General features: G+C 33.4%; 3 protein-coding genes across 3 annotated transcripts; all 3 read left to right on the top strand.

The window, feature by feature from the left end:
* Positions 1-484: 484 nt before the first annotated feature.
* Positions 485-3,377, top strand: LOC109155731 (sm-like protein LSM7). The gene is made up of 6 exons (XM_019303369.1): positions 485-594; positions 774-844; positions 1,603-1,684; positions 1,967-2,038; positions 2,467-2,519; positions 3,041-3,377. The coding sequence occupies exons 2-6, from the start codon at positions 842-844 to the stop codon at positions 3,128-3,130; spliced, it is 300 nt and encodes a 99-aa protein (XP_019158914.1). The 5' UTR covers positions 485-594; positions 774-841; the 3' UTR covers positions 3,131-3,377.
* An 8,050-nt stretch (positions 3,378-11,427) lies between these two features.
* LOC109155649 (uncharacterized protein At5g08430-like) lies at positions 11,428-12,647 on the top strand. The gene is made up of 5 exons (XM_019303272.1): positions 11,428-11,971; positions 12,066-12,160; positions 12,253-12,312; positions 12,405-12,455; positions 12,555-12,647. Exons 1-5 carry the CDS (start codon positions 11,428-11,430, stop codon positions 12,645-12,647), a joined length of 843 nt encoding a protein of 280 aa, XP_019158817.1.
* A 5,499-nt stretch (positions 12,648-18,146) lies between these two features.
* On the top strand, positions 18,147-19,373 carry LOC109155650 (uncharacterized protein At5g08430-like). The gene is made up of 5 exons (XM_019303273.1): positions 18,147-18,693; positions 18,792-18,886; positions 18,981-19,040; positions 19,132-19,182; positions 19,278-19,373. The coding sequence occupies exons 1-5, from the start codon at positions 18,147-18,149 to the stop codon at positions 19,371-19,373; spliced, it is 849 nt and encodes a 282-aa protein (XP_019158818.1).
* Positions 19,374-20,203: the final 830 nt, after the last annotated feature.

The following is a 20,203-nucleotide window of genomic DNA, read 5'->3' on the forward strand; positions in this document are numbered from 1 at the left end:
TGAAGGGAATGATTGGAAGCTAAACTGTATTAACCAGTTACCACTGTTGTGTAACAAACCAAATAAAAGCACAAAAACATCATTAAAATAAATGAATTTCAACACCAGGTAATCTCACTTCAAGTTGGCAAAAACTCATAAATAACCCACATTGTCTACAGCAAATTATTCTGTGGACCCGGATTCAAAAATACACAATTTATATATTGAATGTTTACAATTTTACATACTAAATGTTCACAATTCAAATTATGAATATTCGTAAATTGTATATTTTGGATTCGGATTCACCTTGCAAGGTGGACCCTGGTCCATAGTATAAGTGTATAACTACTGAAAGCTTCCTAATTGGGTCGTTATTTTGGGCTTATAAGTCTTAAGTGCTTGAAATATAAATTAAAAGCCCAAATATGCTTAAGTGGGCCGTATCATAAGACTTAAGTGGGCTTGATTAAGATCCGAAAATGGCCAGTCTTTACTCTTTCTAACTTCCATTGCATTCGCTGCTGCAACTCTGCAAGACTTAGCGGGAAAGAAGAGAGAGAGAGAGAGAAGGGGAAGAGAAGTTAGGGCACAGCTTTTGAGCTCCGAAAGGTAATGCTTCAAGCTTCTAATCTGCTCCTCATGTGTCACTAAGTCCATTGTATGCATTTACTGTTGCTTTTGCTTCCTTATTCTTTTCAAAAATTAGAAATGAATCTGTTAGGTTTTTGAAATTCCGACTTAATGTGTATGAATTTACTGCATTTTCATGAATTTTGTAATTTTTGCAGGGTGTTGTTTTGCTGTTTAACTGGGGAGTATTACAGCGTATTCGTGTTTGATCGAATAAAAGATCAGAATGGTAGCACTCTTTGTTCTCTTATACACGTTTATATAATTTTAGATAAAAGGTCGAAATATGAATGCAAGATTTGAAACTAATGAAGGTCTGTTTGAATAAACAGCTTAATATAACTATATAAGTGCTTTTAAGGTAAGGACTTCTCAAAAGTTGTTAGTTATGGAAATAAGCTCGACATAGCTTTCACCACGCATAATTATTTTTTATTTTTTATTTTTAATAAGCCTATCCAAACTCTTTACAATTGGCACAAATGTTTGCATAGGATTATTCAAATTGGCCTTATGAGTTGAACTAAACTGCTCATTGAATCAATATGAATAATTTGAGTTGGCTTAAAGAAATATGAGATTGAGTACTGAGGAGCTTTATTTATGCGCTTTTTAGTAAATGTATCAGACTCTAAAGATGTTCTGAGGTCCTAAATATTATAGTTCTAGACTTCTAGTTATTTAAATATGATTTAATTGTATTGTTAACCCCTTGTATTGCATCTCCAAATGCATATTTTTTTTCTTAAAAGAAGAAAAGAAGCATCAAATTTACTGTAATCAAAAGGATGTTAATTGTGACAACCATTATGAAAATGGTTTTAAGCTTTATATATGTATGCCCGTGTGCTTTCTGATTGTGCATTTGTGCATGAGCTACTAGTCGGGATCAGAAACAAAAATCTAGAAATAGATGCAGAAAACAATTTCAATTATTTATGTTTGTTGCTTTACATTAAAGGCCTGTTGTTTGTTTCTTTCCTACAGTCAGGTAGGAAAGAAACAGTTCTAGATTTGGCAAAGTTCGTTGACAAGGGTGTGCAAGTCAAGCTTACTGGTGGCAGACAAGGTTAGTTGTTTTCTTTTATTTCTAAGTTTTCCAGAAGCCAGAAATATACTTGCTTTGATTTGTTGTGTTATACTTTAGTTGCATACCTTAGAATTAAAGACGAGTATGAAAGAGAAAAGAATACAGAGGATCCATGTGAGGCATATATGGGAGCACTGAGATTATTTTATGTCTTTGTGATTACAATTCACCACCATGCATTGGTTATATTATGCTTTATAATTTCATTTTGCAGTATGAAGCTTAGTTCTGACACATTGCTTATTTTTCTTCTGTTCACAGTTGTAGGAACACTAAAAGGCTATGACCAATTGCTGAATCTTGTCTTGGATGAAGCCATTGAGTATCTTAGAGGTAATTTTTTTTTTTGGCTAGATATAGGGATAAAGGAGAATATTAAATTTGATCTAATTCTTCTTGACTTCAGAAGAAAGTGATGGGGGAGGGATGTGCATACCATGGGTCTTTACTTTTTGTAGTTGACTACTTGCTGTAATGAATCATTTGCATGCCTCTTTAAATCCTTGATGTTTCTCAGACCTCAGTTCTCACCAAGGTTATATTGAATTCACTTTAAATCATTTGTACTGCATTATTATTGGAAGAATGATAAATTGTTTTTCTCCTCTGGTTCTTTATTCTGGCAAAGTGGAATATTATGTAATAATTGTTTAATTGGAAAATTTCATTCTAAGTATACATACTATATTTGGAGTTTGATTGTAACGAATATTTTCATCTTTCCTGTGATACTAAAAATGGCTAAACAACTTTTGGTGCAGATTCTGATGATCCTCTGAAGACAACAGATCAGACACGGCGTCTTGGATTAATTGTATGTTATGCTCTCTCTGTTTGTTTTCATGTGTGTGAAGCTTTTGTTGCTTAACAGTTTGATATGTAGCATAGGTTGTAGCTAATACTGCAGCCTGTAGTAACCATGCTATGATATTATGCTTTTATTTCCTTTTCTCTTTGAGGTTGGGAAGGAGGAAGGCTTTAGTCGAGAAGTGATCTGATTACCCACTTTCTAAAGTATATATCAGAATTTCCATTAAACTTACAGTGGTACTTACATCAACATCTCATCAGATGGCAGGAATTTAAGTTCGAATATGGATTGAAACTTGTAAACTTCATTAACAACCCAGTTTGATATATGTATTTTATTAATTACCTATCTCTAATTTCAGACTCCATGTTGGTACGTACGTTTCTGTGTCTGTTTTCTGAATCATCCTGAAACAAATCAGCCATTTTTGAATTTATCCATTACAGCCTTGATTCTGTATTGTAAAGAGTTCTGCATTGTAACCTTTTGAAAATTAACATGCCTAGTTGTATTTATATATGCAGGTGTGTAGGGGGACTGCAGTTATGCTTGTGGCGCCAACTGACGGCACAGATGAGATCGCCAATCCTTTCCTCCAGCCCGATGGGGCATAGGGCCGCCATGAATGTCACATCTATTTTGTAAAACGGTTTGTGCTTCGTGTTTTTTCTGTGTCCTTAAGAACTAAGATAATCTCGAAGGCACTGTCATGGGCGAGGATAGCCTTTATGTATATCCCGCCCAGTGTGGTAGTCTTTTGCGTTAGACAACTGCTTTCATCAAGGCATGATATATAGATGCTCCTTGTATTGAAGAACAGACACTATAGTTGTATTGATGCATGAAAAATGTTTTCTAATATCAACTCTTCTCCCATCTTACACTTCTAAAGGTTAGTTAGTTCTTATTGTTTCATAGGTATGATAAAGGGTTATATATGAAGGTGAGAAGATGAAATATTTAATCTTGTGACTTGTGCAGTTGTGCTAAGCCGTTTGCCAATTAGGAGTTAGTGGATTGATTAGCAGTTATTGGATAATGGATTTTGGTAAAGTTAGTTTATGATTAGGGAAGAAGAAGAAGACATGTTAAAATTATCTCTTTGTTTGGATTTGGGAGTATTATTTAATATAGTATTAGTTCTCTACAAATGAGAATTAGTTTGAATATAATAAAGATTTAAATGTGTCTTCTATAGTTAGGGTTTACTAAGGACATCTCGTGATATAACAAAAAAATATATATATAAAATTGGACAAAGTGTGTATATATACCTAATTTTGTCCCTTATGAATAGGGGTGGGCGTAATTTGAATTATCTGAATTAACAACCCGAATCGTTGTTCCTGCTCCGAAAAATGTAATTTAATTCTTTACTAGACATTGACGAATGACCACTAGTGCAGTAAGCAAGAAGTGCTCCACTAATTCATATTGAGTTTATTGACTTAAGACAGCGTAATTTTCTCAAGAAAAAAAATAAATAAATTAAGGAGCATTTGTTGACACTTTTATTTTGAAGATATATAGAGTAACATGTTACTTAAAACGCAGAGATAATTTATTTAGCGTTGTGCAAGCTATGTGCCTATGTGCTTCTGGTTCAGAATTATATATGCATAAGTTCCTGTCCAGAAATCTGCAGATCAGAACACAAATTAAATAAAATGCATTCAATTCACATTTATATGAATAAAGATTCACAGATGAATAAGGATCATCTTATGCGCTTAACTGCTCTCGAGATTACAATATTTGGAGTTGTCCTGTAAATTTTTTTTTTGAATGCAAAATTTGGACCATTTCTCGATTTGTGCGTGTCATCTTAGCGCAGGGGTCATGCTAATCTTCTTTGTATCGTTCCAATTTTATCGGATGTCCCCGAAGGGCTGCCCTGTAAAAGTTTAATTGAGTGAAATATTATGATTGATTAACTCAAAATATGACATATTTACTGTTTAATTAATTCTTCAAAATCTCCCAAGTAACATGTAATATTAGTAAGATAATCATCCTACAGTAACTTCTGTGCACATTGTGTGCAAGTTCTGTGCATGTCTTGTTAAACAACAAGAACGACATTCAATTTACACTGAAATATATGAATAAATTTATGATTCACAAGTGATCACATTATTTCCTAGCTTGATTTATTCTAGAGTTTACATTATATTGTCTAAGCATTTTTGGAGTTGAAATCAGAACAAATGTAAAAGAAAAAAGAAACATTTTTAGTTTGCGCGTTTTGAGAATGCGATTATATTTAAAGCCAGCTATTTAAATCTCCGATCCGCCGATTAGGGTTTCACTACAAACCCTAATCGCCGATCTGCGTTGCTTCTCAATCTCCTTTCTCTCTTCGTTTCTCACTTCGCATCAGGCTTCATTTCTTCCAATCAGGTAACATCTTCAACCAAATTTAGTTTTCTACTACATTTGTTTATTTGTTCAATGATTTTGTACTTGATTTGTTTGTTTGTTGTTTTTTTTGTTCCACTTTTTTGTTTGATGATTCGTTTAATTTTGGGTGTTACTTTGCTCCTTCAATCACTAATTTTGGAAATTAATCTATCTACTTCTACATTTGCCTATACTAAGATTTTATTCACAATTTATTTATTTTTATGCTAGACACGATTGGAAATTTAGGATTTCTAGTCAGAAACACGTTTCCGGCCACTTTTAAGACCGGTAAAAGTGTTTCTCATTATCACCGATTGCCAGTTAATGTGATCGACGTTACCAATCACCTTTTTTCTTTTTCATCCCCGATCTTGTTTCTCGTTATTTTTCTTTTTTAAATAGGAAATTTTTTTAAAGATTTTTGATTGGGTGTCAAAAATTCCTACCACCGGCAAAAGTGGTAGGACATTACGTTTTTCACAAGTTATGAATTTTTTCAAAAACCTTTAAAAAGTGGTCAGATCGAAATTCCAATAGTCTTTGTCAGATGGTTGTAGATTCAAACTGCTACCACAAGCTGTGCTTGACAAATTGAAAATAAAACCCTAAATTTTCATCTACTTTTTTGGGTGGTCGAAAAATGACAAATTTTTCACAGTAAAGCTAAGTTTTGAGCGTTACTTTAATTTGAGTTATTAAAAAGAAAAAAAAAAGAATCGAAGTTTTAAAATCTCTATTGATTGATATTTGATACAAAATTATGTGAACTATCTATAGAGTGTAATAGGAAATGAGTCGAAAGATTGTACTATTAAAAACTTAAATTTAATCAAATTCACATCCAATCCACGATTAATGCACGCATTTGATATTAATCAAATTTACCCATATAAATATTTAGTGTTTTTTTTTACATTGATTTATTTGGTTTGTATGTTAATAATTTAATTTGTCAATCATGAAATTTTTTAATTTTAATTTTTTTTGTTTTGTGTTAACCCATCATGTCACAAATTGCCAAGGCTATCATTGAGACTCAATTGTATAGAGATTTTATAACTCTTTATGGCAGGTGAATATATTCAATGGAGCTTGGCAGTGGATCCAACACAATGGAGGTCCAGAACAATAAGAGAAAATCCAGAAGCAATGATAAATTGGAGTTTCTTGGATGGGGTTCAAAGCCATTGATAGAATTTCTCGATTCAATTGGCAAAAAATCCAAGCAGTATTCTCAAGAAGATGTTGATGCCATAGTGAAGAAGTATGTGACTTCTAACAACCTTATGGATCCAAGAAAGAAGAGAAAAATCGTCTGTGATGAAAAACTCGAGAAACTGTTTAGGAAGAAAATTGTTTCAACAAGCAGTGTTTATCATTTGCTGGAGGCGCACTTCAGAGAGAACCATGATGATGATGATGTTAATGAGGCTCAGGATATACCTAAAACCAGTTTTGCCGCCATTAGTGCAGAGAACATTAAGCTTATATTTTTGAGGTTGGGATTTGTTAGGGGCCTTTTGAAAGAAAACCCAGAAACCTTTCAAGATAACATGGTGGGTAGTATGGTTAGAATCTCTAAAATGAATTCTAAAACAAAGAAACGTTCATACTATCTTCACCAAGTAACAGGTATTTCTGTCAAGTGTCTATATATCGTCCTGCAATTCCTTAAACCTCTTTCTGTTTCTTTCTGACAATAAGTTTGAATGTTCTTACAGGTGTAACCCAATCTTCATCAGGAGAACCGTACCTTCGGGTCTCGAATGTGGAAGCAGAAGTTCCAGTATCTGAGTTATCAGATAGATACTTCACAGAGGTAAAAAGGGTGCATTCCATTTTTGTTTGTTGTTAGGAATTGGTGCGATTCCGATGATGATTGTGTTGGCATATATTTGCAGGAAGAATTAGTGAAGTTTGATAAACATATGAAAGCTGGCCGGCACAAAAGGCTTACTGTTGTAAGATTTCTTTCTTGAACTCCTGCTGTTCTTTATTTGTTATTCTAGAAAGTTTAATTTTGGCTGTAACATTTTGGTTTTTCCATGGCAGGAGGAGTTTGAATCCAAAGCCCAATCTCTGCACAGATTTCTTACTAAGAATGTAAGTTCACAAAAAATTAAGCCTGCATTCTTTCATGAAAGAACAGAACTATATATACATATGTTGTGATGATTATTTGGTTCATCTTGTTACAGTGGATTGATAGAGAACTGGAGTCGTTAAAACAACGCATTTTTCTTGCAAATGAAAAGGGACGGAGGGAAGAATATCCTTTACATTTACTTTAATGATGTTCAGAATTATACATATAAATATGTGTGTGCATAAGTTCCAGCCCAGAAATCTGCAGAACTCAAATAAAACGCATTTAATTTACATTTATATGATTATCTTGTTTCCTTGACTGCTCTAGAGTTTACTATGTATTATTTAATGACGAAGAGGGAGCTACTTTCGACAAGCGATGAGCAAGAAAGATTGTTATCCCAGAAGCCATTTGTGGCAGTTGCAGAGCCAGAAACTGAAGAAACTTCCCCAACCACTTCTGAAGAAGAAGAAGAAGAAGAAGAAGAAGAAGAAGAAGAAGAAGATGATATCCAGAGAGAATTAGAAGCCAGAGCCAACTACACAAGAAAAATTCTTAGGACAGCTTCTCGATTTTCTTCTGCAGGTAACCTATGCTTATTTACTCTCCCAATCAACCCATAACACTCTTTATTTCCTCCACACATCACACACTTAATTTGCACCTCCATCAAACCCCTGCAGGATTGCCCTTCTTGGAAGACGACTATATCACATTTGGAGGCCCCAATGCTTCTTCCATGCGCCCAAACCCTGCAAGACACAACTACAATCAAGAATTCTCTGCATTAATGGTGAACACTGTGAGGGCTCAAGCCCAGCAGCTTCAACACCAATGGGCTCAAGCACTGCAGCAATTCCAGCAATTTCAGCAATGGGTTAAAGCATATCAGCAGCGCCAATCTTCCATTCGAGGAGGAAATGGAGCCAGTAGTTCAAGAACTCATCAAGGGCTCCCAGGAACAGTAGTTGCTGTGGATCCCATGGCTTTTGTTTGGCATGGAGCAGACCATAGAGGCTTCATTGAAGGTGGTCCTGTCTGCTTAAATCAACTGCGGATATGGTTCCAGCAGGGCCATTTGGGACCAGATTTTCGGGTATGGAAGATCGGCCAGCATCAATCACAGTCTGTTCTTCTCCTTCGTTTGCTCAACACCTTGAATTTACTCTAAGTAGTTATGGGCATATTGTGTGCAAGTTCTGTGTCTGGTTAAGAAACATGGAAAACATTTATTAATTTGTGCTAAAATATATGAATAAGGATGATTCATAGATGGAATGGTTAAATTATTTCATTGACTTGGTTTAGAGTTTACTTTATGTTGTCTAAGTGCTAATGACAATGGATTCTTCTCACTACTACAAAAATAACATATTACGTTGAATATATCACATTGATTTTAATAAACTTGACGTTGTTGATAATTACGAGATTTATTTTTAATTTTAAAAACAATACGATGTCGATTTTTTGAGGATACGACATCAGTTTAATGAGGATACCACGTCGTATCTTTTTAAAAATAAATTAATTAAAGTTTTTAAAATTTTTAATGAAGATATGACGTCAGTTTTTTTAAAAAATTGACGTCATATATTCATTTTTTTAAAAATCAAGATAAAGTGTCAATTTTTTTAAAAACCAACCTCATATCTTTTTTTGAAAAATAAATTAATTAAAATTTTTAAATTTTTTAATGAATATATATTAAGATTTTTTGATTTTTTATTAAAGATACACATCGATTATATATATTAAAAAAACCAACCTCATATCCTTTTTAAATCTAGATCCACCCATTTTTAAATCTAGATCCGTCCATTTTTCTTCTTTATCTTCATCTCCTTCTTTTCTTATCCTCCTCACTACCACCTTCTTCATGGCATTGCATTGCACATTGCTGATTTACTTCATCATGTAATAATTTGGATTTTGGAAGTCTGTTCAATTAATTGTTTAATATTTCATCGGTTTCATCAATACTCTTATCCAAATGTTAATTATATTTTAAATTGTAGTTACTTTTCAATGGTAAAATGTTAATTGAGTGAAACATTATCGCGTATTAACTAAAATCGCGATTTATTTAATATTTAATTCTTCATAAACTTCCTAAAGAAGCTTTTCTGCACATTGTGTGCAAGTTATGTGTCTAGTTAAAGAACATGAAAGATGTTTAATTTTTTCTAGAGTTAATATCCATATTGGTCCCTCGACTATTAAGTAATGTGCGATTTAGTCACAAACTATTAAAAGTACCCAATTTAGTCCTCTAACTTGTAAAATATCCCCAATTTAATCCTCCATTATAATTGACATCCATCCACCGTTATAGAGAGGGACAAAAACGTCTTTTACCTAAAGTTGAGGGACCAAAATGAGGATACAACGTTGTATCTTTTTAAAAACAAATTAATTAAAGTTTTAAAAATTTTTAATGAAGATATGACGTCAATTTTTTTTTAAAAAATTGACGTCATATCTTATTTTTTTTTTTTAATCAAGATACATCGTCGGTTTTCTAAAAAACCCACCTAATATTCTTTTAGACATGACTGAATTTTACTCCACAAACATTAATATTATTTAAATCACAATCTATTTAACATTTAATTCTTCAAAATCTCCTAAATAATGTGTAACATTGGCACGATAATTCTCTTGAAGTAGCTTCTATATTGGTTGTCTGCAAGCTATGTGCCTTTGGTAAAGAACATGAAAGACATTTTAATCTTCTTGAAGTAGTTTATGTGTTATTTTTCATGTTTCTTCAAACGCAGATATAATTTATTTAGCGTTGTGCAAGCTTTGTGCCTCTGGTTTAGAACTATATATGCATAAGTTCCTACCCAGAAATTCTTCAAAATCTCCCAAGTAACATGTAATATTAGTAATTATAAGATAATCATCCTACACTAACTTCTATGCATATTGTGTGCAAGTTCTGTGCATGTCTTGTTAAACAACAAGAATGACATTCAATTCACACTGAAATATATGAATAAATTTATGATTCACAAGTGATCATACTATTTCCTAACTTGATTTATTCTAGAGTTTACATTATATTGTCTAAGCATATATGCACACAGATCATTTTTCCTAACACTTTTGGAGTTGAAATCAAAACTAATGTAAAAAAGAAAAAAAAAAAATTTAGTTTGCGCATTTTGAGAATGCGAAATTATATTTAAAGTTAGCTATTTAAATCTCCGATCCGCCAATTAGGGTTTCACTACCCTAATCGCCGATCCGCGTCGCTTCTCAATCTCCTTTCTCTCCTCGTTTCTCACTTCGCATCAGGCTTCGTTTCTTCCAATCAGGTAACATCTTCAACCAAATTTAGTTTTCTACTACATTTGTTTATTTGTTCAATGATTTTGTACTTGATTTGTTTGTTTGTTGTTTTTTTTGTTCCACTTTTTTGTTTGATGATTCGTTTAATTTTGGGTGTTACTTTGCTCCTTCAATCACTAATTTTGGAAATTAATCTATCTACTTCTACATTTGCCTATACTAAGATTTTATTCACAATTTATTTATTTTTATGCTAGACACGATTGGAAATTTAGGGTTTCTAGTCGAAAACACGTTTCCGGCCACTTTTAAGATCGGTAAAATTGTATCTCATTATCACCGATTGCCAGTTAATGTGATCGACGTTACCAATCACCTTTTTCTTTTTCATCCTCTTCTTTCTCGTTATTTTTCTCTCTTAAATAGGAATTTTTTAAAAGATTTTTGATTGGGTGTCAAAAATTCCTACCATCGGCAAAAGTGGTAGGACACATTACGTTTTTCAAAAGTTATGAATTTTTTCAACAACCTTTAAAAAGTGGTCAGAAATTCCAAGTCTTTGTCGGATGGTTGTAGATTCAAACTACCACAAGCTGTGCTTGATAAATTGAAAATAAAAACCCTAAATTTTCATCTACTTTTTTGGGTGGTCGAAAAATAACAAATTTTTCATAGTAAGATTTTGAGCGTTACTTTAATTTGAGTTATTAAAAAAAAATTGAAGTTTTGGAATCCCTATTGATTGATTATATTTGATACAAAGTTATGTAAACTTGCTATATACTGTATAATAGAAAAGTGATCAGAAGATCTGACTCTGAAAAACCTAAATTTAATCAAATTCACATCGAATCCACTATTAATGCATTTGATATTAATCAAATTTATCCATATAAATATTTTGTGTGTGTGTTTTTTTTTTTTTTTTTTTTTTTTTTACCTTGATTTATTTGGTTTGTATGTTATAATTAAATTTGTCAATCATGAATTTTTTTATTTATTTATTTTGGTTTTGTGTTAACCCCTAATGTCACAAATTGCCAATGCTATCATTGAGACTCAACAAGCTTAAGATAATTGTATAGAAATCTTATTACTCTTTATGGCAGGTGAACATTTTGAATGGAGCTTGGCAGTGGATCCAACAAAATGGAGGTCCAAAACAAGAAGAGAAAATCCAGAAGCAATAATAAATTGGAGTTTCTTGGATGGGGTTCAAAGCCATTGATACAATTTCTGGATTCAATTGGCAAAAAATCGAAGCAGTATTCTCAAGAAGATGTTGACGCCATAGTGAAGGAGTATGTGACTTCTAACGATCTCATGGATCCAAGAAAGAAGAGAAAAATCCTCTGTGATGAAAAACTCGAGAAGTTGTTTGAGAAGAAAACAGTTTCAAGAAGGGATGTTTATCATTTGCTGGAGGTGCACTTCAGAGTGAACTATGATGATGTTGATGATCCTCAGGGTATACGAAAAAGCTGTTTTGCAGCAATAAATGCACATAATATTAAGCTTATATTCATGAGGTTGGGATTTGTTAAGGGCCTTTTGAAAGAAAACCCAGAAACATTTGAGGATAACATGGTGGGTAGTATAGTTAGAATCTCTAAACAGAATTCTAACTCATCAAAGAAACGTTTATTCCAGCTTCACCAAGTTACAGGTATTTCTGTCAAGTGTCTATATATCGTCCTGCAATTCCTTAAACCTCTTTCTGTTTCTTTCTGACAATAAGTTTGAATATAATGTTCTTACAGGTGTAAGCCAATCTTCAGGAGAACCATACCTTCGGCTCTCGAATATGGAAGCAGAAGTTCTAATCTCTGAGTTATCAGATAGATACTTCACAGAGGTAAAAAGGGTGCATTCCATTTTTTATCACGTTGTTCGTTGTTAGGAATTGATGCGATTCTGATGATTGTGCTGGCATATATATATTTGCAGGAAGAATTAGATGAGTTTCATAAACAAATGAAAGCTGGCCGGCACAAAAGGCTTACTGTTGTAAGATTTTCTTGCACGTACTCCTGCTGTTCTTTATTTGTTATTCCAGAAACATTAATTTTGTTTGTAACATTTTGGTTTTTCCATGGCAGGAGGAGTTTGAATCCAAAGCCCAATCTCTGCACAGATTTCTTACTAAGAATGTAAGTTCATAGATCAGAAAAGCTTGCATTCTTTCATGAAAGAACAGCCCAGAACTATATATATATGTTGTGATGATTATTTGGTTCATCTTGTTACAGTGGATTGATAGAGAATTGGAGTCGTTAAAACAACGCATTGATCTTGCAAATGAAAAGGGACGGAGGGCAGAATATCCTTTATATTTACTTTAATGAGCTTCAGAATTATATATATAAATATGTGTTTGCATAAGTTCCAGCCCAGAAATCAAATAAAATGCATGTAATTTACATTTATATGATGATGTTGTTTCCTTGACTGCTCTAGAGTTTACTATGTATTATTTAATGACTAAGAGGGAGCTACTTTCGACAAGCGATGAGCAAGAAAGATTGTTATCCCAGAAGCCATTTGTGGCAGTTGCAGAGCCAGATACTGAAGAAACAGAAGGAGTCATAGCTCAGAAGCCAGTTGTAGTGGCTGTTGAAGCTGAGCAGGAAGAAAAGCCCTCGGGCAATTCAGATAAAACAGAAGAAGGAGAAGAAGAAAGACTCGAATGTCACGTGCCAATTGTGGCCGGTGATGAGGCTGATCATGTAGAAGCACCCGAGGGCACTTCTGAGAAAAAGGGAGGAGAGGAAGGAGAATGCTGCTATGAGAAACTTAAGCAGGAAAATGTGTTGATAGAGGAGGAGCTACAAGCTGTAAGTGAAGAACCAGAGCCTGAACCACCATTGATGGGTGCTTCCATAGCAGAAGAAGAAGAAGAAGAAGAAGCTGCAGAGGAGGAAAATGTGTTGATGAGGCAACCAAATGCTGTATCAGAAGAGCCAGAACCTGAACCAACAAGACAGGAAGGAGAAACCAGTTCTACTCCAATGGATGATATCCAGACAGAATTAGAAGCCAGAGCCAACTACACAAGAAAAATTCTTAGGACAGCTTCTCGGTTTTCTTTTGCAGGTAACCTATGCTTATTTACTCTCCCAATCAACCCAAAACACTCTTTATTTCTTCCCCACATCACACACTTAATTTGCACTCCATCAAACCCCTGCAGGCTTGCCCTTCATGGAAGAGGACTATATCACATTTGGAGGCCCCAATGCTTCTTCCATGCGCCCAAACCCCACAAGACACAACTACAATCAAGAATTCTCTGCATTAATGGTGAACAGTGTCAGGGCTCAAGCCCAGCAGCTTCAACAACAATGGGTTCAAGAACTGCAACAGCAGCAGCAAAGGGCTCAAGCTCTGCAACAACTGCAGCAATGGGTTAAAGCATATCAGCAGCGCCAATCTTCCATTCGAGGAGGAAATAATGGAGCCAGTAGTTCAAGAACTCAAGGGCTCCCAGGAACAGTAGTTGCTGAGAATCCCAGGGCATTTGTTTGGCATGGAGCAAATCATAGAGGCTACATTGATGGAGGTCCTGTCTGCTTAAATCAACTAAGGATATGGTTCCAGCAGGGCCATTTGGGACCAGATTTTCGGGTATGGAAGATCGGCCAGCATCAATCTCAGTCTGTTCTTCTCCTTCATTTGCTCAACACCTTGAATTTACTATAAACAATTGTCATGTAATTTGGATTTGAGAAAGTCTGTATAATTAATTGTTTAATCTCTTTTATTAGTTTGATCAAATTATACAGATGTTAATTGTATTTTCAACAATAGTTACTTTGAATTGGTAAATTTTATTTGAGACGATTTATTTAATAATTGATTTTTCAAAATCTATCAAGTAACATCTAATATTTGTGCATATTGTGTGCAAGTTATGTGTGATTATTATTAGCACTAAGAAATAATATATGAACTTATAGTGTTATATTGAAAATTTTTAGTTTGCACGTTTTGAGAATGCGAAATTAGATTTAAGATTAACTATTTAAATTCTTCGATCCGCCGATTAGGATTTCATTCTTCGATTTGCATCACTGTACTTCTCAATTTCGTTTCAATTCTCTTCTGTTTTCTCACTTCGTCTCGGGATTCGTTTCTTCCAATCAGGTAACTTTTTCAACCAAATTTGGTTTTCTACTACATTTGTTTATTTGTTCGATGATGTTATCCCGCAATTCCTTAAACCTCTTTTGATCTGTTTCTTTTTGACAATAATTAAGGTTGAATGCTTTTACTATACTGGTGTAAGCCAATCTTCAGGAGAACCGTACCTTGGGCTCTCGAATGTGGAAGCAGAAGTTCCAATCTCTGAGTTATCAGATAGATACTTCACAGAGGTAAAAGGGGTGCATTCCATTTTTGTTCGTTGTTAGGAATTGGTGTGATTCCGATGATGATTGCAGGAAAAAAATACTCATAAGTTCAAATTTTAAAATTTAAAGAAATGTTAATTTGATTATAGAATAGTCAAATTTTAAATTAATATGTTCAGCACTTTACCTTTTAATTGTGTCGATTATGTACAAATGAGGATTAGTTTGAGTATAATAAGGATTTAAAGGTTCCTTTTATAATTAGGATTTACTTAGGACATCTCGTGGTCTAACAACAAAAATATGTAAAATTGGACAAAGCATGTATATATACCTAATTTTGTCCCTCATGAATAGGGGTGGGCATAATTTGGATTATCCGGATGAACACCCGAAACCGGAATCGAATTACAAATTTTCGGTGAATCCGAATAGTTAATGGTCTGGAATCTGGATATTTAAATTTTGAAATATCCGAATATAAATGGCGGATATAAATTTAGTTCGGGTATCAGAGTTAAAATTTTATCCATACACAACCCGAAACTCGAACTAACTAATTTTTTTTTTTTTATAAATATAATAACATAAATTATATATTTAGTTTTAAATGTATTTTATAATTAATAATATATTAATTTCATAAAGTCTCTTAGTTAATTATTAGTATTTTGTCTTAGTTTTAGTTTTAGTGACCTCTCCCATGTGGGAGGTCATGAGATCGAGCCTTAGTGGAGGCGTTGTTGACTCTGTGTGCTTCATTATGTTGAAAAAGTATGTTTGAACAGATATTACAATGTAATAGAGTCAGTAGCATTCAAAAAAAAAAAATCACCCGAACCGAACATAATCGAATTAAAATTTAGTTCGGATATCAGGTGTCAAAAACATCACGCGAAATTTTCAGATATCTGAAATAAAATTCGGATATCACCCGAATCGAATCGACGCCTACCCCTACTCATAAACTTAGCGCTATTTCACTATTTATTTGATTTTTTAAGATTTAATTTTTAAATAATAATTTTTAAGGAACTAAATAAATAAATGATAAACCATGTTTTTGTGTAATAGTGTGCAAATTATATATGAGAAATAATCATACTTACACATAAAAAATAAATCATACTAGAAAGAGTCATCCCTGTATAATATCTTCTTTCGATCTGCCAAAACGACACTGCTGGAAATTATGGAATTTCCGACCACCTGAAAGTGAACTTAAATCAAGTCGAAAGCCTTATTCCGACCACTTTTGATATCCGGAAAAATCTTTGTTGCTATTTCCGACCACTCTTTGCTTTCAAATTGATTTAAAATCACTTTCAAGTGGTACGTCGGAAATTCAATAATTTCTAGCAGTGCGACACAACCTAATTCTTCCCCTACTCTAATCCTCTTAATCCTTAACATGATTCCATAATCTTAATTTCGTAAATGTTGGAAGATATGTATAGTTGCAAGGCATTGTAATTTTCTCAAGAAAAAAATAATAATTAAGGAGCATTTTTTGACACTTTTTTTTTTTTTTTTTGGAAGATATATAGAGTAACATGTTAAAATTTTAGACATGACTGAATTTTACTCCACAAACATTAATGTTATTTAAATCACAATCTATTTAACATTTAATTTTTCAAAATCTCCTAAGTAATGTAGTGTAATGTTGGCACGATAAAGAACATGAAAGGCATTTTAATCTTTTTGAAGTAATTTATGTGTCATTTTTCATGTTTCTTCAAACGCAGAGATAATTTATTTAGCGTTGTGCAAGCTATGTGCCTCTGGTTCAGAATTATATATGCATAAGTTTTTGCCCAGAAATTTGCAGGACACAAATTGAGTGAAATATTATGATTGATTAACTCAAAATATGATATATTTACTATTTAATTAATTCTTCAAAATCTCCCAAGTAACATGTAATATTAGTAAGATAATCATCCTACCGTAACTCCTGTGCACATTGTGTGCAAGTTCTGTGCATGTCTTGTTAAACAACAAGAATGACATTCAATTCACACTGAAATATATGAATAAATTTATGATTCACAAGTGATATGATCATACTATTTCCTAGGTTGATTTATTCTAGAGTTTACATTATATTGTCTAAGTATATATGCACCCAGATCATTTTTCCTAACACTTTTGGAGTTGAAATCAGAACTAATGAAAAAGCAAAAAAAAAAAAAAAAAAAAAAAAAAACATGTTTAGTTTGCGCGTTTTGAGAATGCGAAATTATATTTAACGCTAGCTATTTAAATCTCCGATCCGCCGATTAGGGTTTCGCTACAAACCCTAATCGCCGATCTGCGTTGCTTCTCAATCTCCTTTCTCTCCTCGTTTCTCACTTCGCATCAGGCTTCGTTTCTTCCAATCAGGTAACATCTTCAACCAAATTTAGTTTTTTACTACATTTGTTTATTTGTTCAATGATTTTGTACTTGATTTGTTTGTTTGTTGTTTTTTTTGTTCCACTTTTTTGTTTGATGATTCGTTTAATTTAGGGTGTTACTTTGCTCCTTCAATCACTAATTTTGGAAATTAATCTATATACTTGTACATTTGCCTATACTAAGATTTTATTCACAATTTATTTATTTTTATGCTAGACATGATTGGAAATTTAGGGTTTCTAGTCGGAAACCCGTTTCCGGCCACTTTTAAGACCGGTAAAATTGTTTCTCATTATCACCGATTGCCCGTTAATGTGATCGACGTTACCAATCACCTTTTTTTCTTTTTCATCCCCGATCTTGTTTCTCGTTATTTTTCTTTTTTAAACAGGAAATTTTTAAAGATTTTTGATTGGGTGTAAAAAATTCCTACCACCGGCAAAAGTGGTAGGACATTACGTTTTTCCAAAGTTATGAATTTTTTCAACAACCTTTAAAAAGTGGTCAGATCGAAATTCCAACAGTCTTTGTCAGATGGTTGTAGATTCAAACTGCTACCACAAGCTGTGCTTGACAAATTGAAAATAAAACCCTAAATTTTCATCTACTTTTTTGGGTGGTCGAAAAATGACAAATTTTTCACAGTAAAACTAAGTTTTGAGCGTTACTTTAATTTGAGTTATTAAAAAAAAAAAAAAAAAAAAAGAATCGAAGTTTTGAAATCTATATTGATTGATATTTGATACAAAGTTATGTGAACTATCTATAGAGTGTAATAGGAAATGAGTCGAAAGATTGTACTATTAAAAACTTAAATTTAATCAAATTCACATCCAATCCACGACTAATGCACGCATTTGATATTAATCAAATTTATCCATATAAATATTTAGTGTTTTTTTTTTTTACATTGATTTATTTGGTTTGTATGCTATAATTTAATTTGTCAATCATGAAATTTTTTAATTTTTAATTTCTTGGTTTTGTGTTAACCCATCATGTCACAAATTGCCAAGGCTATCATTGAGCTGAGACTCAATCACTCAATTGTATAGAGATTTTATAACTCTTTATGGCAGGTGAATATTTTGAATGGAGCTTGGCAGTGGATCCAACAAAATGGAGGTCCAAAACAAGAAGAGAAAATCCAGAAGCAATAATAAATTGGAGTTTCTTGGATGGGGTTCAAAGCCATTGATAGAATTTCTCAATTCAATTGGCATAAAATCCAAGCAGTATTCTCAAGAAGATGTTGAGGCCATAGTGAAAAAGTATGTGACTTCTAACGACCTCATGGATCCAAGAAAGAAGAGAAAAATTCTCTGTGATGAAAAACTCGAGAAGCTGTTTAAGAAGAAAACAGTTTCAAGAAGTAGTGTTTATCATTTGCTGGAGGTGCACTTCAGAGAGAACCATGATGATGATGATGTTGTTGAGGCTCAAGTTATTCCAAAAAGCTGTTTTGCAGCAATAAATGCACAGAATATTAAACTCATATTCTTGAGGTTGGGATTTGTTAAGGGCCTTTTGAAAGAAAACCCAGAAACCTTTGAAGATAACATGGTGGGTAGTATAGTTAGAATCTCTAAACTGGATTCTAACACAATGAAACGTTCATTCCATCTTCACCAAGTAACAGGTATTTCTGTCAAGTGTCTATATATCGTCCCGCGATTCCTTAAACCTCTTTCTGTTTCTTTCTGACAATAATTAAGGTTGAATGTTCTTACTATACAGGTGTAAGCCAATCTTCAGGAGAACCGTACCTTCGGCTCTCGAATGTGGAAGCAGAAGTTCAAATCTCTGAGCTATCAGATAGATACTTCACAGAGGTAAAAAGGGTGCATTCCATTTTTGATCACTTAGTTCGTTGTTAGGTATTGATGCGATTCTGATGATTGTGCTGGCATATATATATATTTGCAGGAAGAATTAGAGGAGTTTCATAAACAAATGAAAGCTAGCCGGCACAAAAGGCTTACTGTTGTAAGATTTCTTTCTTCAACTCCTGCTGTTCTTTATTTGTTATTCCAGAAACTTAAATTTTGTTTGTAACATTATGGTTTTTCCATGGCAGGAGGAGTTTGAATCCAAAGCCCAATCTCTGCACAGATTTCTTACTAAGAATGTAAGTTCACAAAAAATTAAGCCTGCATTCTTTCATGAAAGAACAGAACTATATATACATATGTTGTGATGATTATTTGGTTCATCTTGTTACAGTGGATTGATAGAGAATTGGAGTCGTTAAAACAACGCATTGATCTTGCAAATGAAAAGGGACGGAGGGCAGAATATCCTTTATATTTACTTTACTGAGCTTCAGAATTATATATATAAATATGTGTGTGCATAAGTTCCAGCCCAGAAATCAAATAAAATGCATTTAATTTACATTTATATGATCATGTTGTTTCCTTGACTGCTCTAGAGTTTACTATGTATTATTTAATGACGAAGAGGGGGCTACTTTCGACAAGCGAAGAGCAAGAAAGATTGTTATCCAAGAAGCCATTTGTGGCAGTTGCAGAACCAGATACTGAAGAAGAAGAAGAAGAAAAAGAAGAAGAAGAAGAAGAAGGAGTCATAGCTCAGAAGGCAGTTGTAGTGGCTGTTGAAGGTGAGATTGGAGAAACGCCTGAGCAGGAAGAGGGTGCTTCTAAGAAAAAGGGAGAAGAGGAAGAAGGAGAATGGTGGTCTGAGAAAGCTGAGCAGGATAATGTGTTGATAGAGGAGGAGTTACAAGGTGTAGGTGAAGAAGCAGAGGCTGAACCAGCATTGATGAGTGGTTCCATAGCAGAAGAAGAAGGGTGGTCTGATGAGAGAGCTGCAGATGAGGATAATATGTTGATGAGGGAACCAAATGCTGTAGAAGAAGAGCCAGATCTTGAACCATTATTGATGGATTATTGTGTAATATGTTGAGGTTCATGTGAATATGTAGCTTGGGATCTTTCAAATTAATTGTTTAATCTCTTTTATTAGTTTGATCAATACTTTTATACAAATGCTAATGGTATTGTAAACAATAGTTGCTTTTTAATAGGAATTAAATGTTTAATTTCCATGTTTCTTAACCAGACAACTTGCACACAATATGCACAAAGAGGATTATCCTTCTAGATGATCATATTATTTTCTTCACTTAT

Source organism: Ipomoea nil, unplaced genomic scaffold (assembly GCF_001879475.1).
Source record: "Ipomoea nil cultivar Tokyo-kokei standard unplaced genomic scaffold, Asagao_1.1 scaffold2704, whole genome shotgun sequence".
NCBI lineage: Eukaryota > Viridiplantae > Streptophyta > Magnoliopsida > Solanales > Convolvulaceae > Ipomoea > Ipomoea nil.